The 15,056-nt window shown below is 36.1% G+C and overlaps 1 protein-coding gene across 1 annotated transcript in view; it reads right to left on the bottom strand.

Moving 5' to 3' along the window:
• Window positions 1-5,237: 5,237 nt before the first annotated feature.
• The window catches only part of LOC121314350 (potassium voltage-gated channel subfamily B member 2-like), an 80,158-nt gene continuing 70,339 nt past the window's right edge, over window positions 5,238-15,056 (bottom strand). Inside the window, exon 3 of the mRNA XM_041247508.1 lies at window positions 5,238-10,327. Coding sequence (XP_041103442.1) covers window positions 8,204-10,327 — 2,124 coding nt within the window. The 3' untranslated portion in view covers window positions 5,238-8,203. The remainder of the gene's footprint in view (window positions 10,328-15,056) is intronic.

Here is a 15,056-nt window from a genome sequence, read left to right as displayed (position 1 = left end):
CCTTGGGTCGACACTGTCAATACCTTTTAGAATTTTGAATGCTTGAATTAGGTCGGCACGTAGTCTTCTTTGTTCAAGACTGAACAGATTCAATTTTTTTAGCCTGTCTGCATATGACATGCCTTTTAAGCCCGGAATAATTCTGGTCGCTCTTCTTTGCACTCTTTCTAGAGCAGCAATATCTTTTTTATAGCGAGGTGACCAGAACTGAACACAATATTCAAGATGAGGAATGGATCCAACTGGTTGATCCTAGGGTGGGGCAGGGCCTCCGAAGGTTATAAAGAGGGAGAGCAAGCCAACGGGCGGGGGAGAACACGTGCAGCCTTCGACTTGAGTGGTTGCCGTGAGACTGTCACTGACAGAGAGAGACTGAAAGCCAGGGCCTTAACTGAAGCAGTAAGAAGAACCCTTGGCATGGAAGAGAGTGAAAAGACGAGTGTGAATAAAAGAGAATAGAAAAGTTTGTAATTTTACTGTGAACCCCGGCCCAAACAGGGATTCGCTGTTCCACTAATGGTTCAATAAAAATAAACTTGTTCGATTTTTGGAATCCCATCTGGTCTTCTTTCATTCCGCAAATGTTGAAACGTTACTATATATATATATATATATATATATATATATATATATATATATATATATATATATATATATATATTTGTGTTTGCACATTATGCGCGTGCATATGGTTCCAAAGCCAGCTTAGGCCTGTGCTCGTGTAAATGGTGTAGTTCAAATTATATGAATATTTTAATCTGATCGACCCTAAAACAGCTCAAATTCGAGTTGTAAGTGTAAACGCACCTTAAAAGCCAATCCAGACCAATTCATGTACATTAGCTAGCAATGTATTGTAAGGACCCTTGGTCTGCTGTAACCATATTCTGGAAGATTCTGTGACCCAGTCAAAAGTTAAACCGCAGTAGGTGTTTAGGGGTAAATTGTTACAACCATGTTGCAAGGGATCGAGGGTGGGAAAGCATGCATGATTGCAATTGGTGGCTTGTTCACCAGGGGGTGTGACCTAGATGGGACGGGACAGGACAGGATGGGGGGATAAGTAGCAAACTGAGAGCAGTGGCAAGAATCTGCGGAGACGAGAGAAAATTGGAGAGAACAGCCAAGGTGAGCCAGAGAGAAGCGTGACTAGAACAGGAAGAAAGAAACAAACCAGAGACTGCACTTAGTTGGGTGTAGCACACAGCCAAAGCAGTGTGTCTGTCTGAGTACTTTCTTTAATTATTTGTCACAGTCTGAGTAGCACTATGCTGCTGAGCTGTAGCTGTAGCTAGTAAAGCAGCACACTTTGCCTGTCAACTGCTGCATTCAAAAACCTGAAATACCTGTGTGAGTCTGCCTTCATTTCTCGCAAAACGCCACAATATTAATGGGACAATTAGGGAAATAACACTGAAAAAAAATTGTAAATGTGCAATTTTGGGTGAAATGTAAGAGCTACAGTAAAGAGGTCTTGGGCTGGCCTCCAATTTGAGTACAGTAATGAAAATGGTTATTACAAGGATCGGGTACCCCTGGTCTGTCAGCGAGGGAGATCTCTGAGAGGTAATAAAGTGTGGGTCATTTAACCTGGCTACTTCCTGCAGTGTAACTTGTCCTGTGCCGGGAGTGACTCCCTCCATTCTGCATTATGTAATGGGACAGGTAGTTGAAGCTTTGTGATAAGGGCCCATGGATATTTAAAGCTTGGCTAGCCTTTGTCATATTTCACCTTTAGTTTTAATGGCTTGATAAAGTGCTTGCAAACCTGTGATCATCAAATTATATTGTACTGTATAAACTGGCCCAATTATAGTAAACAATGCTAAACTACTGACAATATTAAGACGGATGTATACTATAGCTACAAGAAGAGAAAAATGTGTTGTTGTTTTTTTAAAAATCACAGGATTTCCATCAAGTATTGCAGATATTGATTGCAGATATTGATTGCATGTATGCTGCTTTATGGAGACCATCTGGAATTTTATTCAAAGTATTATTGATTCTCCTTTTTGTAAACTAGTGGATTTGCTCCATTTTGAGTTAATTAATTTCTGCACTCTGCCATTGAATAAAAAACTAATATATTGTAAATGTTCTGCTTGAAAAGTGTAATGATGTTGTGGAATTACTTGGTAATGAAATAGGGCTCTTTACATGGATCGCTCTTCCAACTGTCATAACTAATGTCAATAGTTATTAAACAATATTTAATTTTGTAATCAGCCAGCAGGTGGCAGAGCGCTGCACCACGTTGTTTATTGGGGAATGTAAAAGACCATTGGATGGGTTTTGTAAATAGCTGGGATCAAACTTCCCTTTAAAGGTTTAATTGTAAATATAGCTAAAGATGTGCCACACATCCATTTCATTGGAAACATCTTGAAAACTTAATTAATCAAGGGTATTGGCATATGTGGCTTCTTTGGTGGATGCTTTTTCAAGTGGCCTCATTCTCAAGTATTGAAGAAAAATAATCCAGCTATTATATATTAATTAATATAATATCAGTTGTTTATAAACTGTAGTATTTGTGGCCTTTTGTATGTTTAGAGACTTATTCGAAACAGTTTAATGAAAAGTAATCTCCAATTTAATTGATTGCACCAGATTAAGTTGTGTTACTGTGTCCCATTGTCTGTTGAGTTTGGGACTATTTTTAGTTTAACAGGATGTGAACGAGAGGTTTACAATATATTTTTTGAGTTCTCTTTTTAATCTTTGTCAGTGTCTCACCTAAATTGGACTCTCCGCATTCCCTGAGGTTTTTGCCAAACACAAATTAGGCTGGATTTTCACACACGTACCCACAGTAACTAATCATGTAGGTGTTTTTATTAGAATCTGGTACATAACCCCACGGGCCATCGTTACTGTGGAATTTGATAATTAGTTTAAATGTGACCTCTATCATGTTCGTAACTTATTTGTATTACTAAAAGAGCTGATACCCATACATCATCTGCAAAATCTTGAAAATATCCTAATGTTGTCTACTTCATGAAAATCTTAAATTAGTACCATATGTTTGTTTTAGTTAATTAATGAATTAATAAGGTTATTTATTGTGGTCGATTTAGTGCTTGTGGGACAGGCACAGTGCTGGCTAGCTGACACCTTGAGTGTTCTCCTCACAAGAAATGCATTTATTAAATCTTGATGATTTTATGGTCCTTCAGGGATTTAATCTTACCAGTGTGCAGCAGGAAGATTGATTTCTTGGTATCTTTCTTTTTGAAATGTTAGTCAATAGTTCAGATGTTTTTGTTGTTGTTCAGTTTTCCCTGGTGGTTTTAGTTGCTTGTAAATGATGACTTGTGACCTGGGGGTTGAACTGTTTCTAACCGTAACCTAACAATTTCCAACAAATCTGCCGAACAACTAACTGTTTCTTTGTCCAACTAGAGCGATTAAGGAACCAGTCTATTTTTTTTTATAATGATCTTTGCCACTTAAGAATTTGAGTTTTACTTGATATCATTTAAATTTCTAATAAAGGGAATGAAAGTCATTATTTATCAACCTGATGCCTTTACTTGGGTCAAGATACAGACTACTGTAGAATTTGTGTTGCTGAGTTTGGGCGTTACTGTACAGATATGGCCAAAAGTTCAGCATCACCCTATAGAATTAACACCTTTAGCTTCATAAAGATGAAACCTGCTGAATAATGTCACGTTACCATATTGATTTACATACCGCTTTGTAGTTTTCCATATTCTTAACTATCAACTGTCAAAAAATGAAAAATGTGACATTTTGAAATCTAACATAACATACTGTATACTATTATGGTTTCCGGTACACTCACATGATGTTAAATAAAATACCTAAATTATGTTCATATGTTTATTTATTCATTTTATTTTTTTTTATTCTAGGTGATACAAAACTTTTGGTCATAGCCCCCCCCCCCCCCCACCACCCCCCCCCCCCCCCCCCCCAAAAAAAAAAAAAAAAAGATAAAAAAATAAATAAACTTGCTTCAAATGAAAAACAATACCCACAACTGAAATGCTTCCCTCATCCATATGTGCTGGATGTGTCCTATATTGTCTCCAGTCTTGACTGTACCTCAGACTCAGGATACCATTGACCCTGACCCCTTCTGCACCTTGACCCCTTCTGCACCCCACTTCAAATGGAGGTTTCAATGGGTAACAGATTGGCACATATGAGCAGTGTTTCAGGCATGCCAAAAAAGAGACTACACTAGACAATTTCATGGGGCTTTTATTGATATGTGAATTAAATTAAAATTGTATACATAGTGCACTGAATCCATCAAGGTACTTGGCTGATCAAAAACAATTAGGCACGATGTTACACTGACTGACTGCACTGCTTGTAGTGAAGCCATTTACATTTGTAAAAATGTATTCCAGATTGGTTCAATTATCTAAACTGGCTTTTGTTTTTATTTCACAGTGAGTCTTATACAAATATGATGTGCAGTATCTCATTTCTTTGAACAGTGATACACATTAACATAAAAATGGTTGGTTGTATTTGCTTCTATGGTAACGAACGTGATATTGTTTAAATGTATTATCTTGGATAACTCACACACATCTGTTTCGATTTTATGATATTTTTAGGTTAACCTTTAGGAATATGTGGCTATTTCCAGTTTAATGGAGATGAGTAAATGTTGAACACTGACATGAGACATATATGATTTATATACACATTTATTTGTTAACCCTCTAATAGAATTAATGGGGAACAATGCTGTTAATCGTTACAGACATTTTGACATAAAATAAACAAGTATTCTGTGGTCACATCATTTGACAGACTACTACATGCATACAAAGATGCTGAATAGTACAGAAACAGTATGCAGTTCAGCAACACCTACTGATACCAAATTACATGATATAATTCTTATTAACAAATAATATGCAAAAGATATGGAGACATGAGTACAAACAGCAGCTAATTTATCCTAATGGGTGAATGACATGGTGAAAAAAAACCTTCCAATGCTAAATGAACAAACATTTTTCTTACTTTAAATATTTAAGGTTACATATGAGATTTCTCATGATCCCTCAGAGAATATCCTTTTTGACAGTTCCTCTACTATTAGATTGTAATCCCAACATTCCCACAGAAAACTCAACAGGGAAAGAACAGGAGACCAGACAAATATATATATATATATATATATATATATATATATATATATATATATATATATATATATATATATTAATGCTTTGTTTTCTGCCTAAATTCTTCCAAAAAATGATTTTAATAAAAAACTCATGCACACACATACAAACCCTTTAATAGTAAGTGGCAATAGTGTAACTTGGTTGAAGCCATTTGTGAAGGATGACATTTCCAAAAAAGAGTTTTGACATTCAAAAAAATCACAAGCATAGTCGGGTTTTAGTCAACCCATTAGTAACCAAGATCAAGGGAGGCTAGCAAAGCAGTCCTGACAAGTGAGATAAGGGCAGTGTTGCAGCAAGGAAGTCTGGTTAACCAGAGACTATGGGAAAAAAACAAAAAACAAAACCTGTTATTCTTTAATGTACTGCTCTTTTTTTAGGCGGAGCAGCTGAATTTACTGGACACCATGGCCTGTAAAAAGAAAAGCTAAAAGAAAGTAAATCCCCATTCAGTCTGGAAATCAGAATACTGTTTTCACTGACTATGCTTTTATTCGGGTCATTTGGGCCAAATACTGAAAAACAACAAACTGTTGAACAAAAATGGTCGCTTTTCTAAAACAGCAAACTGTCCCCTAACAGTCTGAAAAGGATCAAGGTAAACTAAATTCAGTTTTTGTGGGCTATATACAGTTCTTTATTATTTTTCCATCAGTTTACACAACCGAATATGTTTGTCTTGATATTATACAATAATTAGTTATTTTATCAACAACAAAAGAATACTAGTCACCATTTACTGTAAATTAAAAGCAAAAATCAAATCATGCTATTCAAAATGTGCAATTGAACTGATTTATACACAACCCAAGAAGTCATTAATATTTTGTATCTATTTCTTAAAGACATGATGTCAACCTATAAAAAAGTAGAATTTCCTGTACAACGCTATATGAATAAAGCCTAAAAGGCTTTTAGCCTTCTCATAAATAACAATTTATGAAAAGGCACATATAATTTCAACCACCATTTGGCAGGAAATTGTGGCTATGTTTATATCTTTATTTATTTTTTTAGAAAATTACATTATTTATATAATTTATTTATAAGGTTACATGTGGCCATTATACATGATGAATAGTGAAGTAGCCCCATGAGCCCCATGTGGCTAGAATAGGTTGTTGTTAGAGTGCTTTGTGAGTATTTGCAACTAGGTCACTTTGACATTGTTTCAACTTCTCTTAAACACTGAAAACATTTTTTCTTTTTTCAAACCTTTTGAAAATCGAAATCAAACTGCTTGTGTAGTTTTCCATAATTCAAAAGCTTCCATTGTTTCCCTGCATAGATTCCAATGCACACATAATTTTACCATGACTGGGAGGAAACATAACATACAATTTACGGTTCTGAATATCAACTTAATATAAATTAATATTTAGATTAACATGGCTCTACAAATTGTATAACACATTTGTATCAACAGCCTGCCAATGCAAACATCTGTGCAAAATATCAATGCAAAACTCAACTAGCTTGTAAAAGAATGGATCATACAAAATATACAAAACAAAACTAATAAAAGGGTCTGTTAACAAGATGCAATGAGTTATGTCAGGGTTATACATGAAAGAGTCTGTAAGGTAAAACTTTTAAACATTTCTTGGCTGTTTACATGATGTATACAATTAGCTGAAATGGTAACAAAAACATACTTGAAATTGTGGAAAAAGCAGTTTTTCCGTCAGTTTACACAACTGAACATATAGAAATATATCATATAGCCAACCTGTGTAAGACTTAATGACCAGACAAATGTAACTAATATAAAGAAATGTTCCTATAATTATAACTTACTTTTCCAATATAAGTATGGAAGCCTGTGTGTTGAACTTGCTACCAATATCCATGTAATTGTGTGTAAATACATTTTCTATATACTGTTTTGAAATTTCCATATACTATATTGAAAATTTGATTTTCCTATAATGTACTGAACAAAAGAAAATGGAATGTCCATTGAATTAGTTACAGTACTGGTTAGAGTTTACAGTAGGCTGTTTTTTTTTCCGCTACCAGCCCAATACTTTCTTGATGTTGTTCAAATGTTAGTGAATAGTGAACAGTGACTGGTGATATCTTCAATTTCCCTATCAGATTAGTATTAGGCAACTATTAGTGCAGAATATTGTATACAGAACCGTAACATAAGATGTCATACTATCTATTCCTGGTCATTAAATCTAATTATATTTAAACATCTATGTGGAAACTACATTGCTATAATGCGAACCAAAACACAATGAGTTACATTCACTAAAAGTTTTTTTTTTCTTTTTTCCTGTGCATAGTTTATTCCTTGTTGCTCTAAAAAAGAAAAACATTTAAATTTAACATTTAGATCCTACCAAAACACAAGTTGTTTCTTGCTTTTTTTGGATGAAATGGGGAAAACTTTGCACTTGAGTAAATGACTAGTGAATCTGGCCCAATTTCTTATAATACATAAGTATATCTTAAACGAAAACATTTATCTCAAATGATAACTTCTTTATGGAACACATAAGCTTTTCCAAAAAAAGTAATGATATGCAAGTTATGTAAAACTCCTCCATACCACGTACAGTACTATATGAAAGAAATACCTGCACCAAAGAATTCTGTTCCACTACCTCATATTGCATTGCCTTTGCAATCCTCCACAAACTCTAAGCACCTTTGAATTATATTTTTTTAAATGCATGCGTTTTTAGAATTGTCATACTTTTTACATTTCCTTCAATTTTCTAACAATAAAAAAGAATAAAAGGATAACATTTACACCAGAATTAAGAATTTCTCCAAACTGTAATACATGTGCGCTAAATCAAGCCTTTTATTTATACCCTCTGTTCTCAAGCCAGTTGTCTGCAAAAACACAGCATTCTCTTATACCTTGAGATATACAGTGACTTAATTAAAAGGATTCATTATGCCATGCAAACATATCTTTCTTTCACCACATTATTGTGCACGTTTGTTATTTTGAACTGGCTTATCCATTTCTGCTGCTCATCTGTTCATATCGTTCTTGTCCATAGTCACATGCTGGTTTCACATGTGGGTGAGAAACCTCCATCCCTAGGCCTTATATGAATTTCTGGTGTAAACATGTGGTTTTCCACTTTGAGTCCACTTTGGTTATTGTCATTTTTTCCTTCACCTACAGCATGAAGACTGCCTGGAGTGCAATTATGCCCAGTAGTTTTAGGAGAAGATGATCCTACAATGGTCACGTCTTCAACATGATTACCTTCCTTGTGGTTTTCTTTGGAAGAATTCTGTCCCACTTCCTGCTCACTGTTGTTGCGCCACTTTACATCCTTGTCTTCATCTTCTTCCTCGCTGTTTGCATCGATGCAGCTCTTCCTCCCTTTGGAGTTGAAAAAAAAGCGACCTTGCTTTGCAAATTGGGGTGATTCCTTGTAAGCAACTTGCTGGAGTGCCGATATATCAGAAGTGAGTGAAGGTCTGTCTCCCTGAGGTGAATTGTCTTCCTGAAGAATGGTGCTAATATGTTGAGGAGAAGTTGCTAGATCCATCACTGTGACTGGCAACGGTCTGGCAGTGCTCGGTGGTGTCTGTGGCGCGCTACCTGGCTTTTCAATAAAATTCACTTTGAGATCTCTGGTTTTTATTGGGTTACTGCTTTTCAAAGAGCTTCTGATGCTGTCCACAACACTGTCAAAGTCACTGCAACCTTGCCCTGGTGAAAATGTATTGCCACCTTGACTGCAAGGCACGATATCTGCCACAGCAAATTCATACATACCCTCCTTCACGTTAATATCTTGGGTCTCTTTCACATCAACATGAAGGACAGGTTGAATCCCTTCCAGGGGAGAGAAGATGCTAGGGATCCTCATCTGTAACAAACCGGTTGTATCTGGAGGAAGAGGTGACCTTTCCGTTTCAGTTAAATCAGTGGCACAACTAGCAAAGCTGTCAATGCTTGATATGCTCCTCATATCAGTCACTGCTACTGCTCTGTGATCCATTAATAATGGATCAGTCTGGCTTGGGACCTCCTTCATTTCATGTTCCTCCTCTTTTACTGCTGGCTTGTTAGGCTGATCAGTGCAAGGGATATTCAGGTTAGGATTTGACTGTGTTTTAGTCATTTGGTTGTACATTTCCTCCAGGTTCTGCACATTCAGATGCTGTGGGTTGGCTTTAGGGTTGTTAATGTGTTCTTGTGATCCAAGCTGTACAACCTCCTGGTACTTTGTTTCAAAGGACTTGTTGGAGCTGGTCTCAGACAATGTGCTCTTTGTCAAATTCCATCTGCTTGGTGAGAGGTGGTTGCCTTGAGACTTTTTATTGTCTACATTTTTTTCCACCACAATGTCCATCAGTTCCATGCTACGAGCAAAAGCATCTTTCAGGTTCATGGAGATGATACTTCCATTCCTCTTTGCCCTTTCAAGGGCTTCTCTCCTCTTGACAGCCTTTTCTTGTCTCTTTTGTTCTTTGTAGAACTCTGAGAAGTTGTTCACAATGATTGGTATAGGCAGTGCTATCACTAAAACCCCTGCAATGCAACACAGCCCACCAACTATTTTTCCTAGAAGTGTTTTGGGATAAATATCACCATAGCCAACAGTTGTCATGGTAATGGTAGCCCACCAGAATGATGCAGGTATGCTGGTAAACTTGGTAGCATCCTCATCCTTTTCAGCAAAGAATACCAAGCTTGAGAATATCATTATTCCCATTGCCAAGAACAAAATCAGCAGGCCTAGTTCATTGTAACTCCGCCTGAGAGTGAATCCCAGAGACTGGAGTCCTGTGGAGTGCCTGGCTAGTTTGAGAATCCTCAATATCCTCATGATACGAAATATCTGGACAACACGCCTGACGTTCTGAAACTGGAGCACGCTCTTGTTAGACTCAGTCAGGAAAATTGTGACATAATAGGGCAAAATAGCCAACAAGTCAATTACGTTTAAGGGTCCTTTAAAGAACTTCCACTTGTTGGGCGATGACATGAAACGCAAGAGGTACTCCATTGTAAACCATGCAATGCAGACAGCTTCCACGTGTGCTAGCTGTGGATTGTCATTGGATTGTCCAAACTCATCTATTACTTGAAGTTCAGGTAGCGTATTGAGGGACAGTGCAATAGTAGACAGGATGATGAACAGGATGGATATTATAGCCAAAATCTGCAAGAGAGAGAAGAGAAAGAAAATTCCCATCAGAAAATTGTTGCTGAAAAAAAAAAAAAAAAAACATTTTACAAAACTGGATAATGGACTAAGATTGTAGTTGTAGTTATACTGTGTATAATGAACATAACTGTTTACTATAGTGCATGAAACCATCAGAGATGTCTTTAAATAATATGTGGATTTGGCTAGCATGGTGCTTGCCAAATCGCAATGAATGTGACCTGGGAACGGAGAGTGACTGGATCAAAAGTTATTTGAAGATATCTATAAATGATTTGCAGAGATCAACTAACAGTTTAAAGCATATTAGTTTGTCAGATTACATTTTGGAATGAAAACAACAGATTTAGAAGTGTTTTTATAGTTAAGACTAAATCAAGGTAGTTACTTTGAGGTTTAAACCTAACGTAGCTTTATAAAAGGTAGGTTTATGGTGCATCTCTCAACTTACGGCAGCACTATCATACAAGGGAGACAGGACCTGGATGGGTTTATTCTATTTTAGAAAACGACTGAGCGCGAACAGCCAATCAGCTTCCAGATCCAGTGGGCTTCTATTTTGTATAGATGCCTGCTGGAAAGTTGAAGTGCTTAACTGTGAATTATATTGTAAAATAAATCTGCGCAATACCGGCTTTTTCCCTTAACATTCTAATCTACAACTAAGCTAATAACATAGAAAACTACTTAAACATACTTTCTGACGCTGGTCTAGAGACAAGGGAAATGATGTCTGTGACAGAACACTGTAATAAAGGCTCAATTCGCAGCTACTGGACAGCAAATCAACAGGGAAGACATGATTGGTCCACAATTCTGTCATCGGCTGGATCCAAACAACACCCTCCCTCAAAACCAGCCAATCAAACTCCCAACCCTGTTTCAGTTCTTTCACCACTAGCCAATCCACTCCCTGCCTGCTTGAATGACGCCCCGCCTCCAACAACAAGTTTCGAGTCAGACTCAATACTACAAGGACTATTCAAAAATTGTACATGTCCAGATAAATTATAATAAGAAAGAGTAAGATCCCAGTAAATAAATATGTTAGCAATAATAATAATAATAATAATAATAATAATAATAATGTTTTCTCTACGTGTATGTCGTTTTCCTATTCTAATTATGTTAGGGACTATTTTCCTCAGCGGAATGTTAACTGGCAAAATATCAGAAGTTCAAGGTAAATATAGGTTTTAAAGTTTTTTTAAAGAGAAAATAAAGAAATAAAACATTTTCTAACAGCGATAAAGCCCTCTCGATGTGGGCTCTACCGTGTGGTAGATGACCGTGACTTTTCGTGAGCACCCTTGTCTACGGCTCGGGACACATAACTCCAATTGTGGTCATCTACCACAACGGTAGAGCCCGCATCGACGGGCTCTATCGCTTAATTATAATGCTTCCAGGAGGCATTGTCGTAGGGGTAGGCAGTACCAGTCACAACATCAGTTTCACTGATTCCAATCAGCACTAAAACTACATTAAAAACAACACCTTGTTAAAAACTCATCTCTCATCTTGTACTTGCACACAAAATCCTTTTTCATTTTTGAAGATCATGGAAACCATACAAGTTAGCTGCCATTGATTAACTATGTTATTAACATATCAAAGCACCAGCTGGCTATTTTTAAAGCTTTTTACTCCAAAATGCAGCATTTTTTTCTCTGTAATAGAAAAAGATCCATTAACAACGCAGAACTAGAACTAAACCACTCTGAAATGTAACCCTATATTTTATTGTGTCATGCACTAATGAGGCAGCCAATGAATCTCTCACAGTACCAAAATATTTTGTTATCCCAGACTCATTCTTCAATAGAAGCATTGTGCTTTTTTTCTACTGAAAGCTAAGTTAGTCAATAAAAACACCATATCGCCCTACTTAAATACCTATCAACAGTCAAACGACAAAGGGCAAATTCCTTATGAAATGCTACCACTTGAAAATTACATATGCAAGTGAAAGTGTCCAGACTAGAATACAACATTTTATGTTACACATTATAAATCACATTGAAAAAAAACAACCACTATCATATATATATTTTTAAATTCCACTACAACTTATTCTGTGCAGAAATGTCACCCCATGCATAGAACAGAACACTACACTACTCTAGAAAAGTAAAAAAAAAAAAAAAAGGCCTTCTTATTATTATACTTCAGGTCAATGAAGATGTTCTACAGTATGTGCATTTTGTTTTAGTGCATTGAATGTCATATACTTTAACTAATGCAAATGTAAGGTGTTAAACAACATTTGTCAACACCTCCATTTACTGTCTGCCTGTTAGTTGAGTAAGCAATCCATCCAATATAAACTAATGATACCTAATTGAATTGAATATTACCTAGTAATGATTCTGGATACTTCTGATCTATCTTGCCTTTTTTGGCTAATAAATGAAGATGGGGAGATATTTTGAGTCAGCTGAGCTCTATTAACTATGCTTAATGTAAAACAATGCATGATAAAGATGGACACTGTGTAAAGACAGCCACCAGAATATAATCTGTTCAATAATTAAATGCAATAGAATTATAGTGCTCTTAAATGTCTGGGATACTGCACATCACTCCCCCATTTTGCACTGCGCTGGTTTGTAATTCAAAATCAGGGCCTGTAGCTGCTGCTGACAACTTATATTTATCTTCCGGACTGCCTGCATTAATTTACAAATAAATGTCAGGTACACTTCTAATAGTTAAAAAAAAAATTATTTTACAATAAGGGAAGTTAATTTAAAGTAACAACCTGTATGTTGCAGTTTGGACCTAATAAATGCTATTGTCAAGTAAAAGGATTTGAATGCACCATGAAGCATGTCTTCACAAAGTCTATGCAAAAATTACATGAGAATTTTGAATACAGGTGTGAATTAGAAAGAATAAAGGCTAGTAATAATCATGTTTTTATTGAATAAAGAGTTTAAAACGTAAATCTACTCGAAACCTACTGTATTACTGTACTAGTCTGTAATACAGAATACATTTATGTGGTAAATCTGCACTGAAGTTTAATTCTGAGTTATTATAAGAATATCTATTTGGATGATTAAAGTAAAGTCCTGTAGACGCTTTTCTTTTGTAGTTGTTAAAAGGTATCAGCAACAGTCGTGAACAGTTAATGGATATCAAACTGTATTTAATCCACCCAGAACAGACTTCTTAAATATACCATGAGTTAGAGCTTTTTGAAGGCTCAGTGGCACTCATTTAAAGCATTTTTTTTCCACTGAGCAAAAAACTTGAATTATACCAATTAGGACTCGGCTTCAATAACTTCAGTTCTCTGTTACTGCTGCATTTTTATGAATGTACCGCTGTAGTACACGCTGTGCCATTTTTCATGCATGTCAACTGCTCCTTTGTGAATTACAGATAGTAATGGCACCACTGCAATGTTAGAAAAGGTGATAGTGATAGATTAATAGAAATGCTGCTAGTTAAGAAACAGTAGGCTGCACAAAACAAATACCATTCATTTATGTCAGTGTGTGAGTGCTTCCCAAACAATGTGTGCAAAGGATTTTATTTATAAAGTATACTCGTATTAACTTATGTGAGCATCAAATCCTATTAAATGCTGTTACAACTGCAGCACTGAAACAGTGATTTATCCAAAGGCCACACATTTCCTGGTCAATGCCTGTTTCAAATTATTCTATAGCAATGCTGCTCCATTTGTACAAGTGCTGGAAGATGCTTACATTTCTTTTGTTAGCTATAATCACTTTACTTAAAAAGGTTACCCCATTCTGAATGTTTCCAAAAACGCTGTGTGCAGTCTTTGTATACTTTGAGGAGGTTTATTTGTAGATATGAATTGGAAAGGTCCCAAGATCAACAGTAACAACTGGAAAGGTGTTCTGTAAAATGAACATCCACTGTGAAATATTCATCATGCACTGATAAGAAATAACTTGTAAAGCTGGGAGCTATGGTGTTAATCCTTGTTCAGCTAGCTCTATAATACATGGCCTCCAGTGTTTTATACTCCAAAGTTATTGTATGCTAAACCAGAAATGTCAAAATGGAGAGTGTTTTTCCAGATTTCTCCACTATTTCCTGCAGCTTTTTCAAAACATGGCTCCTTGTACACAGAGGTCAAGATAACAAGCCCAATATGGCCTCTGGTCTAAAAATAAGCACTAATAATACAAGTTATTATTAATATGTATTAACTGAGAAATGCTGCAGAATGATTTAGACTTGTGTTGGCACAGGGAGTATCTGACTGGAGTATTTTTTGTTATTTTGAGCAGGGTGACATTCCATAGTCTTAAAAGGAAAACTTGACTTTGCAAGGATGAAAAAACCAAACTGCATTTTCTATTTTCTGTCAGCTGGGGGTGTGCAGCTGAGATGACTTAAAACATGAGATATCTATAGAAACAGTCTATGACATAAATATCTGGTTCCATAGTTCACAGAGCATTACTCATGAGTTTTCTCTATATTCTCTTTTGTGTGTGTGTCTGTAGCACCTCTGTCAGACCTCTTGCAGAAGAAAAAGGCACTGGAATCTCAATTAGTGGCCATCGAAGCCTGCTATACAAGGTCAAGAACTGTAACATAGTACCACCAAAGGAACAGAGCAAAATACAAAGGAACAGAGTAAAATAGTCCTAACACAGTGCAGGCTTTAGTAGAGCGGGTTATTAAAAGGAGGTGGTCACTAGGAGGGATTGTATTAGCCTGTGATATACGTGCCACA

Source organism: Polyodon spathula, chromosome 4 (genome assembly GCF_017654505.1).
Source record: "Polyodon spathula isolate WHYD16114869_AA chromosome 4, ASM1765450v1, whole genome shotgun sequence".
Classification (NCBI taxonomy): Eukaryota; Metazoa; Chordata; class Actinopteri; order Acipenseriformes; family Polyodontidae; genus Polyodon; species Polyodon spathula.
Note: the sequence above shows the minus strand (reverse complement) of the source record. Positions and strands in the feature narration are given on the sequence as shown.